The sequence below is a fragment of the Plecotus auritus genome (assembly GCF_963455305.1).
Source record: "Plecotus auritus genome assembly, chromosome: 5".
In the NCBI taxonomy this organism is placed as follows: Eukaryota; Metazoa; Chordata; class Mammalia; order Chiroptera; family Vespertilionidae; genus Plecotus; species Plecotus auritus.
Genome location: NC_137776.1, coordinates 180,303,202 through 180,321,090, shown reverse-complemented (window position 1 = coordinate 180,321,090; position 17,889 = coordinate 180,303,202). Strand labels below are relative to the sequence as shown.

Sequence of the window (17,889 nt, the reverse complement as noted above, 5' to 3'; positions counted from 1 at the left end):
AACCGGGGCAGAGGGAGGCCTCTGGAGTCAGATCTACCTCATTCTGGCTCTGCTTCCCGCCGTGGGATCCTGGCAGATCAGTGCCTCTCTGGGCCTGTTTCCTCATCTGTACGAAAGTCGTCCTTCCCTCAAAGTATGAATTCAGAGAGCTGGCTTTCCCAGGGCTGACACTTGATATGTGGGGTTGCTCGCCCTTGCTCACCCATCATCCCTGGCGGTGACAGATGGGTGTGAAGACCCCCCACTCCCATCAATCCCCCTGCTCCCAGCCTCATCCTTGGGCTCCAGGGCCCAGGCCCGCTGGTCCTGATGGACTCAAACTGACCCTTCTCCCAGGCGGTTGCCTCCTCCCTCTCCCTCCCCTGGAATACACTGGCTTCACCCTTGGGTGTAGGGACAGAGGTGCCTCTGTCCTGGCCCTGCCCCCAGGCGAGGCGGGTGTTTACTGCTGGGTTGGTCCAAGAAACATGTATTTCTGGGCTTTGTGACCTGGCAGGAGCCACCCCAGCTACTTCCTCCAGGAACTCTTCCTCCCGGCGGCTCCTGGCCGACCTGGTGGCCGCCAGCCTGCAGAGGGCTCGCTGGGGACCCCCTTCTCTCCACTGCAGCTCCTGAAGCTTCCAGGGGTGAGTAGGGGCAGGAGCCCCCCAGCTCTGAGGAGTGTGGTGGGAGCACCCTGGTGTGCAGCCCCTCTTTGGGCCTCTGTCTACATCCTGGCTCCTTTGTCCCCCACGTCCTCCTCCTGGGGCCAGAGAGGAAGCCAGGTGAGCCTCACAGCCTGGAGGTGTCCTAAGGAGCCTCTGTCCAGGTAGGAACTTAGGGCCAGGCCAGGAACTCTCACCAAACCTCTCTCCAGGAGAGGAAAGGGATGTTGGTTCTTGCAGGTTCTGGTCCACACCCATGTCCAGGGCACCTGGGCCAGTCTGACAGCTCCCATCTCTGCCCCTGAAGAACCAGGTACTTCCTGGGTCCAGACCCACCGCCCAGGGCTCGGGGACGAGAGCTGTGGAGCAGCTACCGTGTGCAGGCCCTGCCCCAGCGGCCCTCTCCGCCCGTCTGGAGGGAGAGAGGCCGCAGTCCGCAGCCTCTGGGCATCAGGTGGTCTGGATCCATGGCCATCCTTCCCTTATCCTTCGCGGCATAAGCAGAGGGCTGTCTGGAGGTTCCGTGTATGCACAGGACTTAAAAGCTGAAGTTCCCAGTAAAGCAAGAATAGAATCGTTTCCTCATACCTCAACCTCCTTGATTTTAGTAAGTTAGCAACTTGACTAGAGCGGCTCCGCCCCTGGCTCTGCCCGGAACCCAGTGGGGGATTTGGGGCAAGTCCTGGTCCCTCGATGGGTCCTGGTTTCCGTCTCTGTAAAGTGGGAGCGAGGGTGGCAGCTGAGGTCTCTGAGGAATCTTTCCGGGACCCCGTGGGAGGGGAAAATCCTAACTGCAAAGATTGCTGAGGGCCAAGAAGGGAGGTCACGCCTGGGATCCCCATCCTGGGGCAGGAAGGGCTGAAACAGAGGCCACGGGGGAGCGGCTCAGAGGTGGGCGCACACCAGGAGTGACCACAGCCACCCATCCGTGAAGTTCCTGGCATGGGCGAGGGCAGGCCTGGGCCTTCAGAACGGAACGGCTCGTGGTTCTTCAGCCCGGGGACCCATGCACACTCTGAGCCTCACTTCTCGCTCGAGTGGTGGTACCGGCAGTGCCCAGCTCATAGGCTGCGTTAAGGATCCAGGGAGGGTTGTTTGCAAAGTGCTTGTCACAGGAGAAAGCAGGTGATGTGTGGGAGCTGATGTTTTTCTTATCCTAGTCATTACTGAAGCGGTGGTTATTGTTCTTGGGCTGTCGGGCGAACTCAGAAAGAGTTTGGAAGCTTTGGCTAGAAATAAATGATAAAAATTTATTCAAGAGCCTTAGGGCTTGCAAACTGGAAAGACAGGCCATAGCCGGGGTGTTCCGAAGAAGAAAGAAAAGCTGAGGGTCCTTATAGTAAACAGTCCGTTCCTGAGAAGAAGCACTCCTGCACCTCAGCCCTGGGCTGGTGCCAGGTGAGATGGTCCATGACTGGTGCTCACCATGCTGGTCTGGACCCATGGCCATCCTTCCCTTATCCTTCGGGGCATAAGCAGGCCCGGGAAAGGTGAGCCAGCCCCCACCACAGAGCCTCTTGGCCTAAGCCTGGGCCCGGAGACATGGCAGGCCTGAGGGGGGAGCTCCAGGTCCGGATTTGGTCCAGGAGCTGGGCTGCTGCACCCTCGTTTCCAGAGGCCATTGGCCTGGGTCAGGGAGAAGGGCTGACGACAGGATGCTCCACCCTAGCACAGCCTCCAGCCTGCCGGGTGACCTCTGGCAAGGGGCTCCCCCTTTTCTGAGCCCCAGCAGTCGGTTCATCAGGCTTCTTGCCTGCCGGCCCTGGCCCCTGCTCTGTGGTTTTCCATGCCGGCAGGCAGCCAAGCTGGGCCAGGGATGGGCTGAGGCTCAGGAAGCAGATGGAAGTGACACCAGAGGGGCAGGAAGCCTTGAACCCTTGGCCCTCCCCTTTTGTGCCCACTGCCTTGTCTCCAGAGCCTGGACGCTGGACCTTGCCCCGCCCCCTTTTGTTTTCATTAAAAACAAAGTGATATTAACTTATCAAATGAGTCCAGTGCAAACGACCTGGAAGTTTATAAAGCAAAGAGTGAAGGAAGCACCCACCCCTCCCACCCCGAATCCACTCCCCAGGGCAGTGGTCGGCAAACTGCGGCTTTCGAGCCACATGGGGCTCTTTGACCCCTTGAGTTTTTAGCAAAGGCCAGCTTAGGAATACCCTAATTAAGTTAATAACAATGTACCTACCTATATAGTTTAAGTTTAAAAAATTTGACTCTCAAAAGAAATTTCAATCGTTGTACTGTTGATATTTGGCTCTGTTGACTGATGAGTTTGCCGACCACTGCCCCAGGGGAAACCACTGCCCGCAGTCCCTCTAAGATTCTTCCAGGCATCTTCTGTGTGCATTTACAAACATATACACATCTACGGTTGTATTTCTTTTAAAAAGAAATCATGCTATATATGCAGCTTATTTTAAATATATTTTTATTGATTTCAGAGAAGAAAGGAGAGGGAGAGAGAGAAACATCAATGATGAGAGAGAATCATTGATTGGCTGCCTCCTGCAGGCTCCCAACTGGGGATGGAGCCCACAACCTGGGCATGTGCCCTGACCGGGAATCGAACCGTGACCTCCTGGTTCATAGGTTGATGCTCAACCCCTGAGCCACGCTGGCTGGGATGCAGTTTATTTTTTATAAATTAAAAAATAAGTTTTGAGTATAAGCGTTGTGTAATCATTATCTTAAAATTTTTAGAAAATATAGTTAAGCCAAAAGAAAGAGAGATAAAAAAAAAAAGCAGCTCATAATCTCACCATTCCAGAAATAACCGCTATTAACACCTTAATCACTGTGATGGGCAAAAGGTATTTCCTTATTTTCATTTCTCTTTCCTATCTTCCTTTTAAAATACGGTGGTACACAAATGACAGCAAATTGATCATACCTGTAAGTTACAAAACATAATATAATGAACCTCTCGAACCCATGTCCCACTTAAAGACCAGACCTTTACTAGAAATCCACCCCGCGGTGTTTCCTCCCCTCTCCCACATCTCTCCGTCCCTAGCAGACAACTGTGTTCTTGACATTTGCTTTTGAAAACTTTAATCACTCTGATAGGCAAAAGCTATCTCCTGCCCCTGGCTGTGAGAGGTGGCCTGCTGCCGGCTATATGCTCACACAATATATTGTGTAGCTCATTTGTCTTCTGAGACTTGTCTTTTTCATTCCTTATGTCTCTAAGATTCATGCTTGTAATCGCAGCTCATTCATTTCCCCCTGCTATTTAATATTCCACAATGTGAAAGGACCATCATGTAGAAAAATCCCCCTCTGCTGCTGATAGATACAGGGGTTGTTTCCGGTTTAGTATCATTTCAAGCAATGCTGCTATGAACTCTGTTGCTGACATATGCAAGAATTTCTCCAGGGTATATACCCAGGAGGGGAATGCACGTTTTCATACCTTTGTTTTCCAAAGGGGATTATAGAGATGCAGTTCCTTAACTTGCTTTCTTCCCTTAAACATCCTCTGTGCATCCTGGCCAACTCTTGTCAGTACATATTGATCCACATCATTCATTTTAGCAGGCCTGCGCCTCTATTCCACTAGGCCCCTATCAGGGATCCTGGTTATTTTTCACTGTCACGTAAAATATCAGCACCCGGAACATCCTAAGAAGTCCTAACATTTTTAATCCTTACAACACCCTCCGAGGCGGTGGTTCTCCCTGTATGCCAGCGGCAGGCAGGGGAAGGGGAAGGAATGTGCCAAGGCCACACAGAAAGAGGGGCAGAGCTGGACTGGAATCCAAGGTGGACCCTGAGTTCACTCAGGGTGACTACGGGGTGCAGGCCTCTGGAGGCCCTGGGTAAGGAGCCCAGGGAGAAACTCAGCTGATTCCAAGCGCAGTGCGCTCTGGGACTCAGTTTCCCCGTTTCGGTCGTGGTGACGATAAAGCGAGATCGAAGTGGGCATGTCCCACACGAAGGGGTCTGGGAGGCTATTTTTATTGCCACTACGCGGCCCAGAGGAGAGAGCGAGGCGCTCGCTTGGCCCGCGCCCCAGGGTCGCCCGCCCCTCACCCTTCGCTCGGGCGCCGCCCGGGGCGGAGCCAGCCTGCCCCCTCGCGGCTCCCAGCGCCTCCCAGGCCTGAGCCGAGCGGCGAGCGGCGGCGCTAGGACCCGGCGGCAGGGGCTGCGGCGGGGCCTGGGCGGCCGGAGGAGCGGGGGATCCCGGACCCGGCTCTCAGCCCCCGGCGCCATGTGAGGGGGCTCGGGGGCCGCGGGGGGCCGGGCGCTCCCCGGGGGAGGTGAGCGGGCGCCGAGCGGGGGCGGGCAGCGGGAGGGGGCACTGCCTGCGCCCGGGGGGAGTCGGAGGCTCTGGGGATGGGGAGTGATGGTGTGGGGACCCGGGGGCGGGGGTGCCCGAGACCCACTCTCTAGGCAACCGCGCCCGGAGGTCCCGGTCCTGGTGCCCAAGGGCTGTGGCGGGGTTCGCGGGGCCTCCTGCCTCTGTGTACCCCCCTGGAGCTCGGGGACCCGGCCACGGTCTTCCTCCCAGCCGGGCCTAGGGCTCTGGACCCCCCGGAGTGCGGGAGTTTGTGGATCAGCGCCAAGGGGATGCAGAGGATGAGTCGCCCCCTACCCCAGGTGGACCCACGGGCACGGCGCTCCCCCAACTGGGAATTAGGTGCCCCCTCCCCCTTCTCCTCGGAGCCCTCCTCCCACGCTGCTCGTGGGGGCGTCCCGACCCTGTGGGAGGACTCCCCAGGCTGGGCGAGGCAAAGCCCCCAAACAGAGGGCAGGGTGTGGTCTCCCCTCATCCTGAGGGCTCATCCCTCCTGCAGGCCCGCTTTGGGTCTGAGTCCACGCTCCTGGCCCAGTGCTCTGGGCTGCTGTCTTCCCAGCCCGAGCAAGTCGCTCCCCAGCAGGCCTGCCTCCGGGGCCAGGCCAGAGCTAGGCACACACTCTGGGGGTCTCTGGCCCATTCCAGCCCCGTGTATCCTTGAGGGAGATCCGGTCCACCTCAGCCCTGGGCTGCTCCCTGCGCTCCCAGCAGGCTCTGACAGCCCCTACAAGGCACGTTGCCTCTCTGAACCCCAGTCTCATCTGTGAATTGGGGAGTGAGAGCCCCTATCATGCATGTTGCCAGGAAGACTGAGGAAGTGGGTGACGCTTAGCTGGCTCCTGTATACATTCCTGTTAGAAGAGTGAAGTCGCTGGGCTAGGGGTCAGAGGAGAGGGAATGTTTTGCTGGCAAACTCGGTGAGCCAGGCCTTGAACAATGAATAACCACTGGATTAACAGCCGCTGGCACCGACTCAGCCCCTGCCCACCCTGTGCTTCCCTTGCCACACGGGCTTGAATCCTTCCAACATCCCCTTGAGTTACCTGCTCTTATTCCTCCCATTTCGCAGATGAGGAAACTGAGGCTCAGAGAGGTACATGACTTGCCCTAAGGCCTCTCAGCCAGTACGTGGTGGAACCGGGATTTACACTTGAACCTGAGATGCTGTATTGACCATGGCCTTCTCAAGAGCAGGATTGTGACGGGGCTGACCAGGGGACCATGGTCCTGGCTGAGGGCACTGCTCAGGCGAAGGTGGGAAAATGGGGGCGGGGGGGTGGGGAGAGTGAGGCTGGGAACTGGAGTGCTCTAGAGTGTCTGGAGCAAGGGGCATCTGAAGGAAAGAACAGTGAGGGAGGAGACTCAGCGTAGAGGCTCCTGGCCCACGCAGCTCTGCCATTAAGGGCCTGGAATGCCAGAGGTGACTGGACTGATGGGGGCGACCCTGGAATTCTGGACTCCTACCTTTTGCTCTAATGGGCTCTGAGTCAAAAGACAGGCCACTCTTCCCTTCTGATGAGCCTGAGTTTCCTGCTCTGTACCTGGTGAGAGTCCCTGGGCCTCCCTGACTGGCTATGAGGGCCAGCCTGGGAGAAACCCCGAAACCTGAAACCCGGCCCGGAAGGCAGGCGGGGGTGGGGGTGGGGGTGGGGTCGGAGGGGGCGTGGCAGATAGAGGGCCGGGTTAGGTAGTGGGCGGAGTCAGGGCTTAACCAATCAGGAGCCTCGTGTGTGTGTGTGTGTTTGGCCTGAGGTTCTCTGGCTATTCCTGCTGGCGGTGTAGGAGTAAACAGTAGCTAGGTCAGGGGGCGGAGATGGTGGCGGGAGCTGGGAGGCCGGTGGAAGGGAGGACGGAGCTGGGGATCCCCGAGCCCCCAGCTTCTCCCTTTGCACTCTGCCAACCTTAGAGCCCTCTGGACTTGAATCAGCTGGAGGCGGCTGGGCACAAGTACTTGTTTCCGTTTGACAGGTGGGGACATGGAGATCTGGAGAGAGGCTGGGTCCTGCAAGGAGAGGCTGGGTGTCGGTGGGGGAGCGAGGAGCAGACCTGGGCTTGTTCCCTCACAGCAGAGGCCGCTGAGGCTGGGGGCAGGAAGGAAGGGGTGCCTTGTCCCCTGCGGATCCCACACACCCTCTGAGGGTGGGGCAGTGATTGTCTCCATTTGACAGATGAGTCTGTGTCCTTAACCCCTAAGATCTTACCGTTAATTAATGAAATCATTCAGCCATCCTCTGGCACCCATCCTCAGGGCTCTGGCGGCACAGCAGCAGAGGATGTGAGAGCTCTCAGCCTACTGGGGAGGTAACACGTAGGGGAAGTTCCTGGCCCACCTTGGGCTTGGAGGATGAGTGGGTGTGAGCAGGGTGCAGGAGGGTGTTGCAGACAGTTTATGCAAGTCCTGGAAGGGTGCAGGTGCAGAGGAGTTTGGGACCTATAAGGAATGTTGCTTTATTCCAAGGCCCCGGGGACCTGAAGCAGGGTTTAGAGGAGGGGTTTCTGCTGGATGGGGGGCAGGCCCCCCGCATGGGAGCCAGCTGCCTAGGAGAGCCAGGGTAAGGAGAGGACCCCGCTGAGAGAGCAGAGTAGAAGAGAGCAAGGGGCCAGGAGAGAGGCAGCGTTCTGCCACCACGTGGCCCTGTGACCTCAAGCAGTTTTCTGCCCTTTTGGGGCTTTAGTGTCTCCATCTGTAAAATGGGGACAGCCCTGAGTCCTGAGGTCATGGGCAGGAAGGAGAGCTGGCAGGGGTGGCAGGGAAGGTGTAGCCTTTGACCAGCTGGACCCATGGGAGGGCACTCAGGCCATAACCCTTTCTGTGACTTGCAGGTGTGAGCCCACATCCCTGCCCCCTGGGCCACGTGCAGGACGCTGGCTCCTGCCCCTCAGCAGACACCAGAGAGAGATGAGTAGCAACAAAGTAAGTCCTTCTTCATTCCTTGTCCCCATCTCAGCCTCTTACTTCTCTCAGTGAGATGGGCTTCTAAGGACCTATCTTGGACCCAAGCCACCACAAGTCTCTCTTCCTTGCCCAGATGAGGCTGATGCCCGGGAGGCCCTGGTGTGGGCCCTGCCGTACTACTGATCTGTGTGGCTTTGGGCAAGCTCCTGCCTTTCTGGGCCCGGGTCCAAGGTGACTTGGAATGCTGCGCAGCGGGCGGGGGTGGGAGGTAGAGGTGAGTGGGAGTCTGGAGGAGGGGGCAGAGGTCAGTCAAAGATGACAGAATGTTGTGAGCATCCTTCTGAGGGTGTCCCCATCATCCATTCATTCAAGCTTTCCTGAGCACCTGCTATATGCCTGGTCCTGCATACCCCCTTCCTAGAATCCACTGCAGCACAGCCTTAGTGAGGGCTGGGGGCAGGGTGATGTGGGTGTATCAGTCTGGGTCCAGTCGGCAGAGAGAAACCACATAGTAATTTGAACAGGGCCAGTTTAATGTAAAGAGTTATTAACTTGCCGAAACCGGTTTGGCTCAGTGGATAGAGCGTCGGCCTGCGGACTGAAGGGTCCCGGGTTTGATTCCGGTCAAGGGCATGTACCTTGGTTGCGGGCATATCCCCAGTGGGGAGTGTGCAGGAGGCAGCTGATCGATGTTTCTCTCTCATCGATGTTTCTAGCCCTCTATCCCTCTCCCTTCCTCTCTGTAAAATATCAATAAAATATATTTTTTAAAAAAAGAGTTATTAACTATAATCGGGCATTGGAGTAATGAAGGATTGGAACGCTAAGGAATGCAGGAATGGCAGGTATAAGGAGCAGCCACCAGCCCCAAGGCTGAGGTCCAGGCCTCCTGGCGAGGGCACAGCGATGGGCCCCCGGGTGGCAAAGAACTCAGTGTGGTGGGTTCACAAGTCCACCCCGGAGGCATCCAGCCTCCACACAGAACTGCTCCAGGGAGGGACGTTGCAGGTGGTTGGGTTACTGATTGAGCTCCACTCTGGGGAAGTTGTGATCACAGCAGGATTTGGAGGCACTTGGCTCCAAAACTGCCCGAGGGCAGGCACTGCAGGTACTGGAAGAATCTGCTGAGTGCTGGCTTCCCAGCGGCCGGTTGGCACTAGAGATAAGCGTGTGCTGAAGAAGCCAGGAGCATCAGATGCAGGAAGTAAAGGCCTTTCTTTCCGCAGTGTCTCTCCAGCACCCTCTACTGACAAAGCTTAATAAGCAGTTAGCTGGCAAGAAAAAGCACAGAGCCCAGATCCATTCTCGCAGAGCTGCCAAAAAGGGCGAACTCGGAGCTGAGAAACAATACGTGGATACCCAGCACAGGGGGCTCAGCCCTCGGCACAGGAGCCAGGCTCCACAGTCCCAGCTGGCCTTGCAGACCCGCACAGATACATCCCAGTGGGCAATTTGGATATGACTTTCCTGCCCTGTCACCCCCATGGTGGTGCACTATGTACCCAGGCAGCCCAGTCCCTGAGCAGATCCCCTCCAGGGGTAAAGGAATGGTGAACATTTATGGAGAGCTGCTGTTTGGGGAAGGCCTGGGTCCTCTCATTGGACTATCCCACCTGTCTCCAAGCATCCTTCCAGCTGCAGGAATCCTTCTGACACCCACATTCAGTCTAATCCAGCAGACCCTCCTTCTGAAAACCTTCTATGCTCCAGTCCCCACCCTGACAGCTGGGAAACAGTGGGGAGCCAGACTGACCCAGGCCCAGCCGCGGAACTCATGGTAGTGTGCTCAGTGTCCGGGGCTGCGGGAGGCCTTCCTGGAGGAGGTAGTGTTTGGGGTGAGGAGCAGGCATTAGCCAGGTGTTGCAGGGGGTCATAGGGGAGGGCGCCAAGCCTGCACGGTCGCGGGGACCTCACCAGTCCTCTCCCCTCTCAGGAGCAGCGGTCAGCAGTGTTCGTGATCCTCTTTGCTCTCATCACCATCCTCATCCTCTACAGCTCCAACAGTGCCAATGAGGTCTTCCATTATGGCTCTCTGCGCGGCCGCAGTCGCAGGCCGATCAACCTCAAGAAGTGGAGCATCACCGATGGCTATGTCCCCATTCTTGGCAACAAGGTAGGGCAGCCACTTTGGGGAACTCCCTGGGAGCTGGTCCTCCCCATTGCCTACCACCCTGCTCCCTCCTCCTTTTCTCTCCACTCTCGCCATCCCTCCTAAAGGAAAGGGTGGGCCCTGGGAGTCAAGGCCCTGGTTCAGAGAGGAACGGAGAGGGGGAGAGGGAGAGAAACAATGATGAGTGAAAATCATGGACCAGCTGCCTCCTGCAGGCTCCCATCTGGGGATGGAGCCCGCAGCCTGGATAAGTGCCCTGACCGGGAATCGAACCGTGACCTCCTGGCTTGTGGGTTGGTGCTCAACCACTGAGCCACACCGGCCGGGCCAACCACGAGTTCTCGAAGGCAGGAGTGGGGTCTCTTTTGCTGGTTGCTCTGTCCTGAGTACTTGACCATTACCAGCTTCTTATGAATATTTGTTGAATGAATGGGCTTCAGTTTCTCTGTCTTTAAAACGGGCATAATTATTTTGGCCTCCTGGAGGCCTGAATGTCCAGAGCCCGGGGCCTGGCACAGAGTGGCTGTGACAAGTGTTGCCTTTCCTTGCTCCCCCCAGACACTGCCCTCCCGGTGCCACCAGTGTGTGATTGTCACCAGCTCCAGCCACCTGCTGGGCACCAAGCTGGGTCCTGAGATCGAACGGGCCGAGTGCACAATCCGCATGAATGACGCGCCCACCACGGGCTACTCGGCAGATGTGGGCAACAAGACCACCTTCCGCGTGGTGGCCCATTCCAGTGTATACCGTGTGCTGAAGAGGCCCCAGGAGTTTGTCAACCGGACCCCCGAAACCGTGTTCATCTTCTGGGGGCCCCCGAACAAGATGCAGAAGCCCCAGGGCAGCCTTGTGCGCATCATCCAGAGGGCAGGCCTGGTGTTCCCCAACATGGAGGCCTACGCCGTCTCTCCCGGCCGCATGCGCCAATTTGATGACCTCTTCCGGGGTGAGACAGGCAAGGACAGGTACCAGCCTTCTGCCTGCCCCCTCTGGCCAGCCCTCTGCTCTTCTCAGCATGCTCTGTGCAGAGGGCCTGTTGCTCCCAGCAAGCACTGCTCTGAGGGTGTGGTCACTTCTCGGCGACCTCTGGTCAGGTTTGCTGGGGGAGTTCTCTTCATTTCCAACATGCCCTGCATGACCCCAGCTTCCCAGGCGGGCTTTCCCCCAGCACTCATTGCTCTGAGAGAAGAAGGGTTCCCAGCATGCTCTTCTCTAAGATTGCACAGTCGTTTCTAGCATCTTTCTAGGAGAGGTCCCCATCGCGTGCCTACTGGAAAGTATTGGCTATTCCCGCACGTCTTGCTTTAGGCACACCGTTGCTCCCAGCATGCTCTGTTCTAAGTACACATCACTTCCAGTCCTGCTTTAGGTAAGCTAGGCTAGTGCCATCCAATAGAAATATAATGCAAGCCACATACATAATTAAAATTTTTAGAGTAGCCACATTAAAAAAGTAAAAAGAAACAGGCGAAACTATTTTTTTTTTTTTTTTTTAGCCTCATCTGAGGATATTTTTTCCATCGATCTTTAGAGAGAGAGTGGAAGGGAGGGAGAAAGGGGAGAGAGAGAAAGAAACATCAATATGAGAGAGACACATTGACTGGTTGCCTCCCGCATGCGCCCTGACTGGGTCAGAGATCGAACCTGCAGCTGAGATAATATGCCCTTGATCATGAATCGAACCCAAGACCCTTCAGTCCATGGGCTGACACTCTAACCACTGAGCAAAACCAGCTGTAGCTGAAATTCTTTTCAATATATTTTATTTAACTCAGTATATCCAACATATAGATCCTGTACATATTTTGTTTGGTTCATACCTAAATCTTTAAAAATTTGGAACTAACGTAAATGATATTTTTAAAAATTTTGGTTCCCAATTATTCTTGCTAATATTTAGAAATACAGTTTTTGTATGGGGACCTTATATCCTGTAATCCTGCTGAACTTTACTTATTGGCTCTAGGAGGTTTTTGTAGATTCTTCCGGATTTTCTGCGCAGATGGTGATGTAAGGACATGCAAATAGGACCGTTTTACTTCCTCCTTTCTCATCTCCGTGCCTCATTTCTTTTTCTTGCCTTATTGCACTGGCTAGGAACTTCCACTACAACGTTGAAATGTATTGGAAGTGACAAGGGCAGCCATCTTGCTTTAGTCCCAGTCTCAGAGGGAAAGCGTTTAGTCTTTCATCATTGAATAGGAGGCCAGCTGTGGGTTTTTGACCCTATATTCATCTCTTCCCAGGTGAGACAGGCAAGGACAGGTACCAGCCCAGTAGTAGGTTGAGGAAATTCCCTTCGCTTATTAGTTTCCTAAGCGTTTTTTTTTTATCAGTACTGGATATTGAATTTTATCAAATGTTTTTCTGCATCAATTAAGACTTTTTTAAAAAAAGACTAGTTTTGTGTGTTTTTTAAGACTGTTACTATGGTGGGTTATATTGATTGGTTTTTAAAGGTTGAGTTAGCCTTGCATTTCTGGAATCAACTCCAGTTAGTAGCGGTGTATTATTATTTTCACATATTGCTGGACATGATTTGCTAACACTTTGTTGAGATTTTTGTGTCTGTGTACACGAGAGAGATTGGTCTGTGGTTTATTTTGTACTGTCTTTGCCTGATCTTGGTATCAGGGTAACGCTGGCCTCCTCAAATGCATTGGGACGTGTCTCCTCTTCCATTTTCCAGAAAAGGTTGTGTAGAATTGGTGTCATTGCTTCTTTAAATGTTTGATAGAATTTGCCAGTGAGACTATCTGGGCTTGGAGTGGTGTTTTTTGTTTGTTTGTTCCCCCCCAACCCCCAGATTTTAAACTATGAATTCAATTTCCTTAATAGTTATAGGGTATTCAGGTCACCTGTTTTATCTTCGGTGACTTTTGGTTGTTTGTGCTTTTTGAGAAATCAGCCTATTTCATCTAAGGTGTCATCATGTACGTGGTTGTTTTTTGTGGTTTTCTTGTTATTTTAAAGTTTACAGAGTCTGTGATGATGTTCTCTTTCATTTTCAATATTGGTCATTTGTGTCTTTTCCCTCTTCTTTCTTGTCAGCCTTGCGAGAGGTTTATTTTCTTTTCAAAGAACCACCTTCCACCAAATAGGTGCAAATTATGTTCAGCTTCACATGTAATCAATATAAAAAATTATCAGTAACCTGTTCCACATTCTTTTTTCACACTCTCTAAGAAATCCAGTGTGTGTTTTACACTCACAGCACATCTCAACCACGGGTCAGGTGCTCACACGTGCCCACATGTGGCCACTGTGGTGGACAGCACGGCTCTAGGCTCTTAGCTCCTTCTGCCAGGCCTTGCTCTGAACTTGTCACTCCAGCATGCCTGTCTCTGCTTAGTCTCCCATGGGGTTTGCTCCGAGCATGGGCACCGCTGCGGCTAGCATGCTCTGTGGTCATGGTCACGCCTGGCCTACCCAAGTGTGACCAGTCTCCTCAGAAGTTTATTCCCAGCCTGCCTTGTTCCTGCTCTTTCCCTCCAAGGAGCTCTCTCCACACCCCTCACCTCTACCCAGACAACCCCCCTGCCAGCAAACCCATGCTCCCCCAGTGGGCTGGATGGGGGTGACTGAAGTAGGGGGATGAGCTCTGTAAAACTGGGTGGTTGACTGTTCCTCCCTGCCCGCCCCACCCCTGCCTGCATGCCCCTCATCACGCTCCCTCTCTGCCCCCAGGGAAAAGTCCCACTCGTGGTTGAGCACAGGCTGGTTCACCATGGTGATCGCGGTGGAGTTGTGTGACCATGTGCACGTCTATGGCATGGTCCCCCCCGACTACTGCAGGTGAGCCCCTCCAGAACAATGCCTAGCCACCGCCATGGGATGGAGCCGGGGCCTGGGAACCTGGGCTGGGTGGCATTTAAGATGCTCTGTTTGATGGTATTGGGGCTGCTCTGCAGAGATGTAGGCTCCTTAGAGCTGCCTCAGCACCCCCCACTCAGCCAGTCCAGAGTTTATGTATTAATAATAACTATTATTATTATTATTATTGCTATATGCAAATCCCAAGAGGTGACAGCTGTTCTTGATTGAGTGCTGACCATGTCCCAAGCATGACTCAGAAAAACGGAGGAAAGTTGTTTTGTGAGTGGTCTAAGGTCCTACGAACTGTAAAGGGTGGGGGTCAAGTTCCAGAGCCCTTATGTCTACCTACTTTGCCACCCTCTCAGGGGCATGAAAAGATCCACTAGGTTTGGTAGTCAAAAACCTAGTCCACCCTATCCCCACTTTACAAATGGGGAAACTGAGACCCAGGGAGGGGCAGGTCAGGGGCTGGAAAGGGCAAGGGCCCCGCCAGTGCCCACCCTGCCCTCACAGACACCTCTGCTCTGCCCCAGCCAGCGGTCCCGTCTGCAGCGCATGCCCTACCACTACTATGAACCCAAGGGGCCAGACGAGTGCGTCACCTACGTCCAGAATGAGCACAGCCGCAAGGGCAACCACCACCGCTTCATCACTGAGAAGAGGGTCTTCTCGTCCTGGGCGCAGCTGTACGGGATCACCTTCTCCCATCCCTCCTGGACCTAGGCCGCCCTGCCTGTGGGGCCCGCACAGGGGACACAGGAGAAGTGGCTCTTGGCCCAGCCACTCGACCAAGGGCCATCTCCTGGCCAATGAAGGCTGGCTGGGGTGTCTTCTGGCCAATCAGGGCCTTGAAGAGGGTGTATCCTCCAGCCGGTCAGGGCCTGGGAACATCTCTTGGCCATCAGGGATTTGGGCTTCTGTGTGGTTAGTCAGGGGTGTCAGGAAATTTGTCCAGTCAGGGTCTGAGCATAGTCAATCAGGGTATTTCTGAGTAATGTGAGGCCAAGGACATGTCCTTTCCCATGAGGCCTTGGTTCAGAGCCTCAGGATGGTCCCCAAATCATTTCCTATTAGCTGGGACAATGGGATCCTGTTCCAAGGACCTGGGAACTGTGTTGGCCCCTCACTTCCCAGAGCCAGAAAGAAAGGTTGCATGAGGAGTGGGAAGTGTCTGGGGGTCAGGCTGGGGCAGTTGGGGGTTGGAGGGTCCCAGAGGTGGGGGGCCGGTGTCAGTCTTGGCTCTGCCCTGAGTGGCCTTGGACAAATCCCTTGTCCGCCTCTCTGGCATCCTTCTGCCCATGTCAGGTTCTAACGTGGAGCCTTCGACCCCCTCCCACCTCTCCCACTACTGCCTTGGGTCCGTCCTCCATAATGCTGGACCCCGCCAGCCACTACCCCTTGCTGGGGGTCTCAACTCCCTAGGGCCTGGGGTTCCCTTCCCCACCTCTTCCTGGAGATGAGGGTATTTTTGTGCAAACTCTCCCCGGTGAGGCTGTCCACCTGTTGGAAGAGCCTTTGGGGCTGAGAAAGGGGGGGCCCCAGCCCAACTGAGGTTTCAAGCAGCCCCTTTGTCTGCAGCTGCTGGAGTCATCTGAGTCTCCCTCCAGCTGGGCCTGGGAAAGTTCTCCGGGGCCGGGAGCTGTGTCGCCAGGGTCCTGTCCCCCCTAATTCTGTATCAGGCACTTTATTGCTGGGCCTCAGCGGGGTGGGTTTGCCCCTTGCTCTTCTGAAGCCTGGAAGGGAAGACCAGAGGGCTTCCTGGAGGAAGCTGCGGAATGGGAGGAGCCAGGTAGAGGCCATTGCACATGGGGTGGGGAGTGGGGGCTGGTGACTCCCCCAGACTTGGTTTTGTAATGATTTGTACAGGAATAAATGCACATAAGCTCCAGCTCCTGCGTGTCCACATCAAGCTGGGCTCTCTGGCCCCGGGCTCTGGGCCGCCTTGGGACAGGGCCCATGCCCTCTAGGTGGGGAGCTCACCCACAAGCAGGACAGCCAGCTTTTTCAGCTGGCCGGTGAGTCATGCACTTTGCAGCTTGGGCGGAGAGCTGGCAGCTCAGGAGGCTGGGGAGGTGTGGGTTTCCCAAGCCAAGCCCATCTGGCTTTTCCAGTCCTGCCTCCCCCTGCTTCTGTGACCTTGGGTAAGTCACTTCCCCTATCGGAGCCCAGTTCCAGGACCACACACTGCTCTCAAGGAGCTCAGGACCTGGGGAGGTCACCACGGGGAGTAAGGGTTACAAAGACAACAATCCAGGGGCTGAGAGGGCTTAGGGGTAGGTGACATTCTTCTGAGGCCTGGGACATGGGGAAGAGTCCTGCAGAGTTTGGGGCAAGAGTTTCTGGGGGCGGGGGCAGGCGCGGGGAGGAGAATGCCATCCCTGTCATAGAAAGCAGCTGGGCGGGGGGAGTAAGAGAGGAGGCCAGGACAGGATTCAGGAGGAGAGGGCAGGCGGTGGGGTCAGCGGTTGGCTCAAGGGCCTGGGGATGCTGAGGGCTGGGATCCCACATTTCCTGCAGGCCCAGCAGGCAGGAGCCAGGCAGGGCTGCGACCCTGGGAGGGGTGTGGTGAGCAGCAGTTGAGTGAAAGGCCTTGTTTATAACCCCAGGTTGGCAGGAGGAAGGGGGTCCGTGACTCTGGGAGATTACAACCTGTTTAGGCAGATAAGATACCCTTGGGAGCCGAGGCCTAACAAAGGGTGACTGTGAGACAAGGGCAGGCGGCCTGCTGGGGATGGGAAAGAGCTCTCCCCGGGCACCGGGCCAGCCAGGATGGGGGGCCAGGGAGCCGGGGGGAGAGAAGGGCGCGCTGCAGTTGTCTCTAATTCACATATACATTCTAGTAAGTAGCCACGTGCCAGGCGCTGTATCGGGTGCAATTGAAGAGGGAGGGAATGTCAGGTGGGAAGAATGGCCCGAACAATAGCCCAGCGGTGGGACCCACAGCCTCTCCCAGGAGGCAGGGAGGCGGGAGCACTGGGGGATGAGGCCACTTGGGGCCAGATGGCAAAAGGCCATGCGTGCCAGCCCGAGTGGGCCGAGGCTCCATCCCTCTTGCTTGGAGAGGTCATCCTTGCTTGGACAGCAGTGGGACAGGCAGGAGGCTGGGACGTCATGGGGCCCACGGCAGTGTTGGTGGTGGGCGTGTCGGAGGGACAGGGACTCCTTGCAAAGCCATTACGTGGGGAGCCTAAGGCCCTGCGTGGGGATGGAGATACGGAATACGGCACACACTGGCTCTGTGCAAAGGCTTCTGGGAGTCTGCCTGCCCTCCGGTGGGCGTGAAGGGAGCCCCAGGAGTGCTTCAAGAGAAGGTGGCTTGCTAGGGGTAGACCCTCCGAAAGTGCGGTTTAGCATCAGGAGGTAGGACTTTGGTGAGGGCAAGAGGTCTGGGGCCTAGTCCTCAACCCCACAAACTCATCCCCTCGGAGGGCCCCCCCCCCGGAGACAAGTATACTCAGTGTCCAAGTTATCTTCCTGAGCCCACCTCATCACGGTCCTGTTTTGCTCTGAATTCTTCACCTGCTCCCCGCTGTGGTCAAGACAAACCCGCTTCCTCAGCCGAGGTTCAGAGCCCCCCTGCACTCCTGTGTATCCCCCTCAACCCTGTGATCCCCCACCCCTCCTCGGCGACATCTCCCACCGGCTGCACACCCAGCAGGTGCTTCCCGGAGTGGCCACTCCCACTGTTTCCTGCAGATGCTCAGCAGTCCAGCCAGGCCCCCCTCTGCAGCCCCTCGCCTCCCTGTGAAACTCAGGGTGAGGCTGCCCCAGATTTCTCCCCCGACGCCGGCTCATTTCCAAGCCTGGGAGTTCTTTCTTTAACCAGAATATGTTTAAAGTGTTTTTAAAAATCGGTTTCATTTTATATGGTTATATTTTTAGGGTTTTTAAAAAATGTTATAACTTTAGCCATACACATGATACAAGATAAAGAGGGAGGGGAGGGCCCGCCCAGTCCCGCTCCCTGTTAACAGCCTATAACCTCCCAGGTGTTTCCCCCATGCATTTTTCTCTTTCTCACCCTGCCTCTCTCCCCTCCCCTCCCCTCCCCTCCTTCCGTTTTCCCTTCCATCTTCTCCTTTCTTCATTCCCTCTTCCATCCCTCCCTGCCTCTCTTCCTCTTTCC

The 17,889-nt window shown here is 55.5% G+C and overlaps 1 protein-coding gene across 6 annotated transcripts; it reads left to right on the top strand.

Moving 5' to 3' along the window:
- Window positions 1-4,769: 4,769 nt before the first annotated feature.
- ST6GALNAC6 (ST6 N-acetylgalactosaminide alpha-2,6-sialyltransferase 6) lies at window positions 4,770-15,651 on the top strand. Of its 6 annotated transcripts, none has more exons than XM_080668119.1 (7): window positions 4,770-4,903; window positions 6,011-6,195; window positions 7,765-7,855; window positions 9,771-9,950; window positions 10,506-10,912; window positions 13,635-13,742; window positions 14,301-15,651. In XM_080668119.1, exons 3-7 carry the CDS (start codon window positions 7,841-7,843, stop codon window positions 14,752-14,754), a joined length of 1,164 nt encoding a protein of 387 aa, XP_080524245.1. In that variant the 5' UTR covers window positions 4,770-4,903; window positions 6,011-6,195; window positions 7,765-7,840; the 3' UTR covers window positions 14,755-15,651. The 6 variants fall into 6 exon arrangements, with proteins under 6 accessions (XP_080524245.1, XP_080524247.1, XP_080524249.1 ...); XM_080668121.1 differs by having other exon boundaries at window positions 14,297-15,651; XM_080668123.1 differs by lacking the exon at window positions 4,770-4,903 and having other exon boundaries at window positions 6,148-6,195; window positions 9,833-9,950.
- Window positions 15,652-17,889: the final 2,238 nt, after the last annotated feature.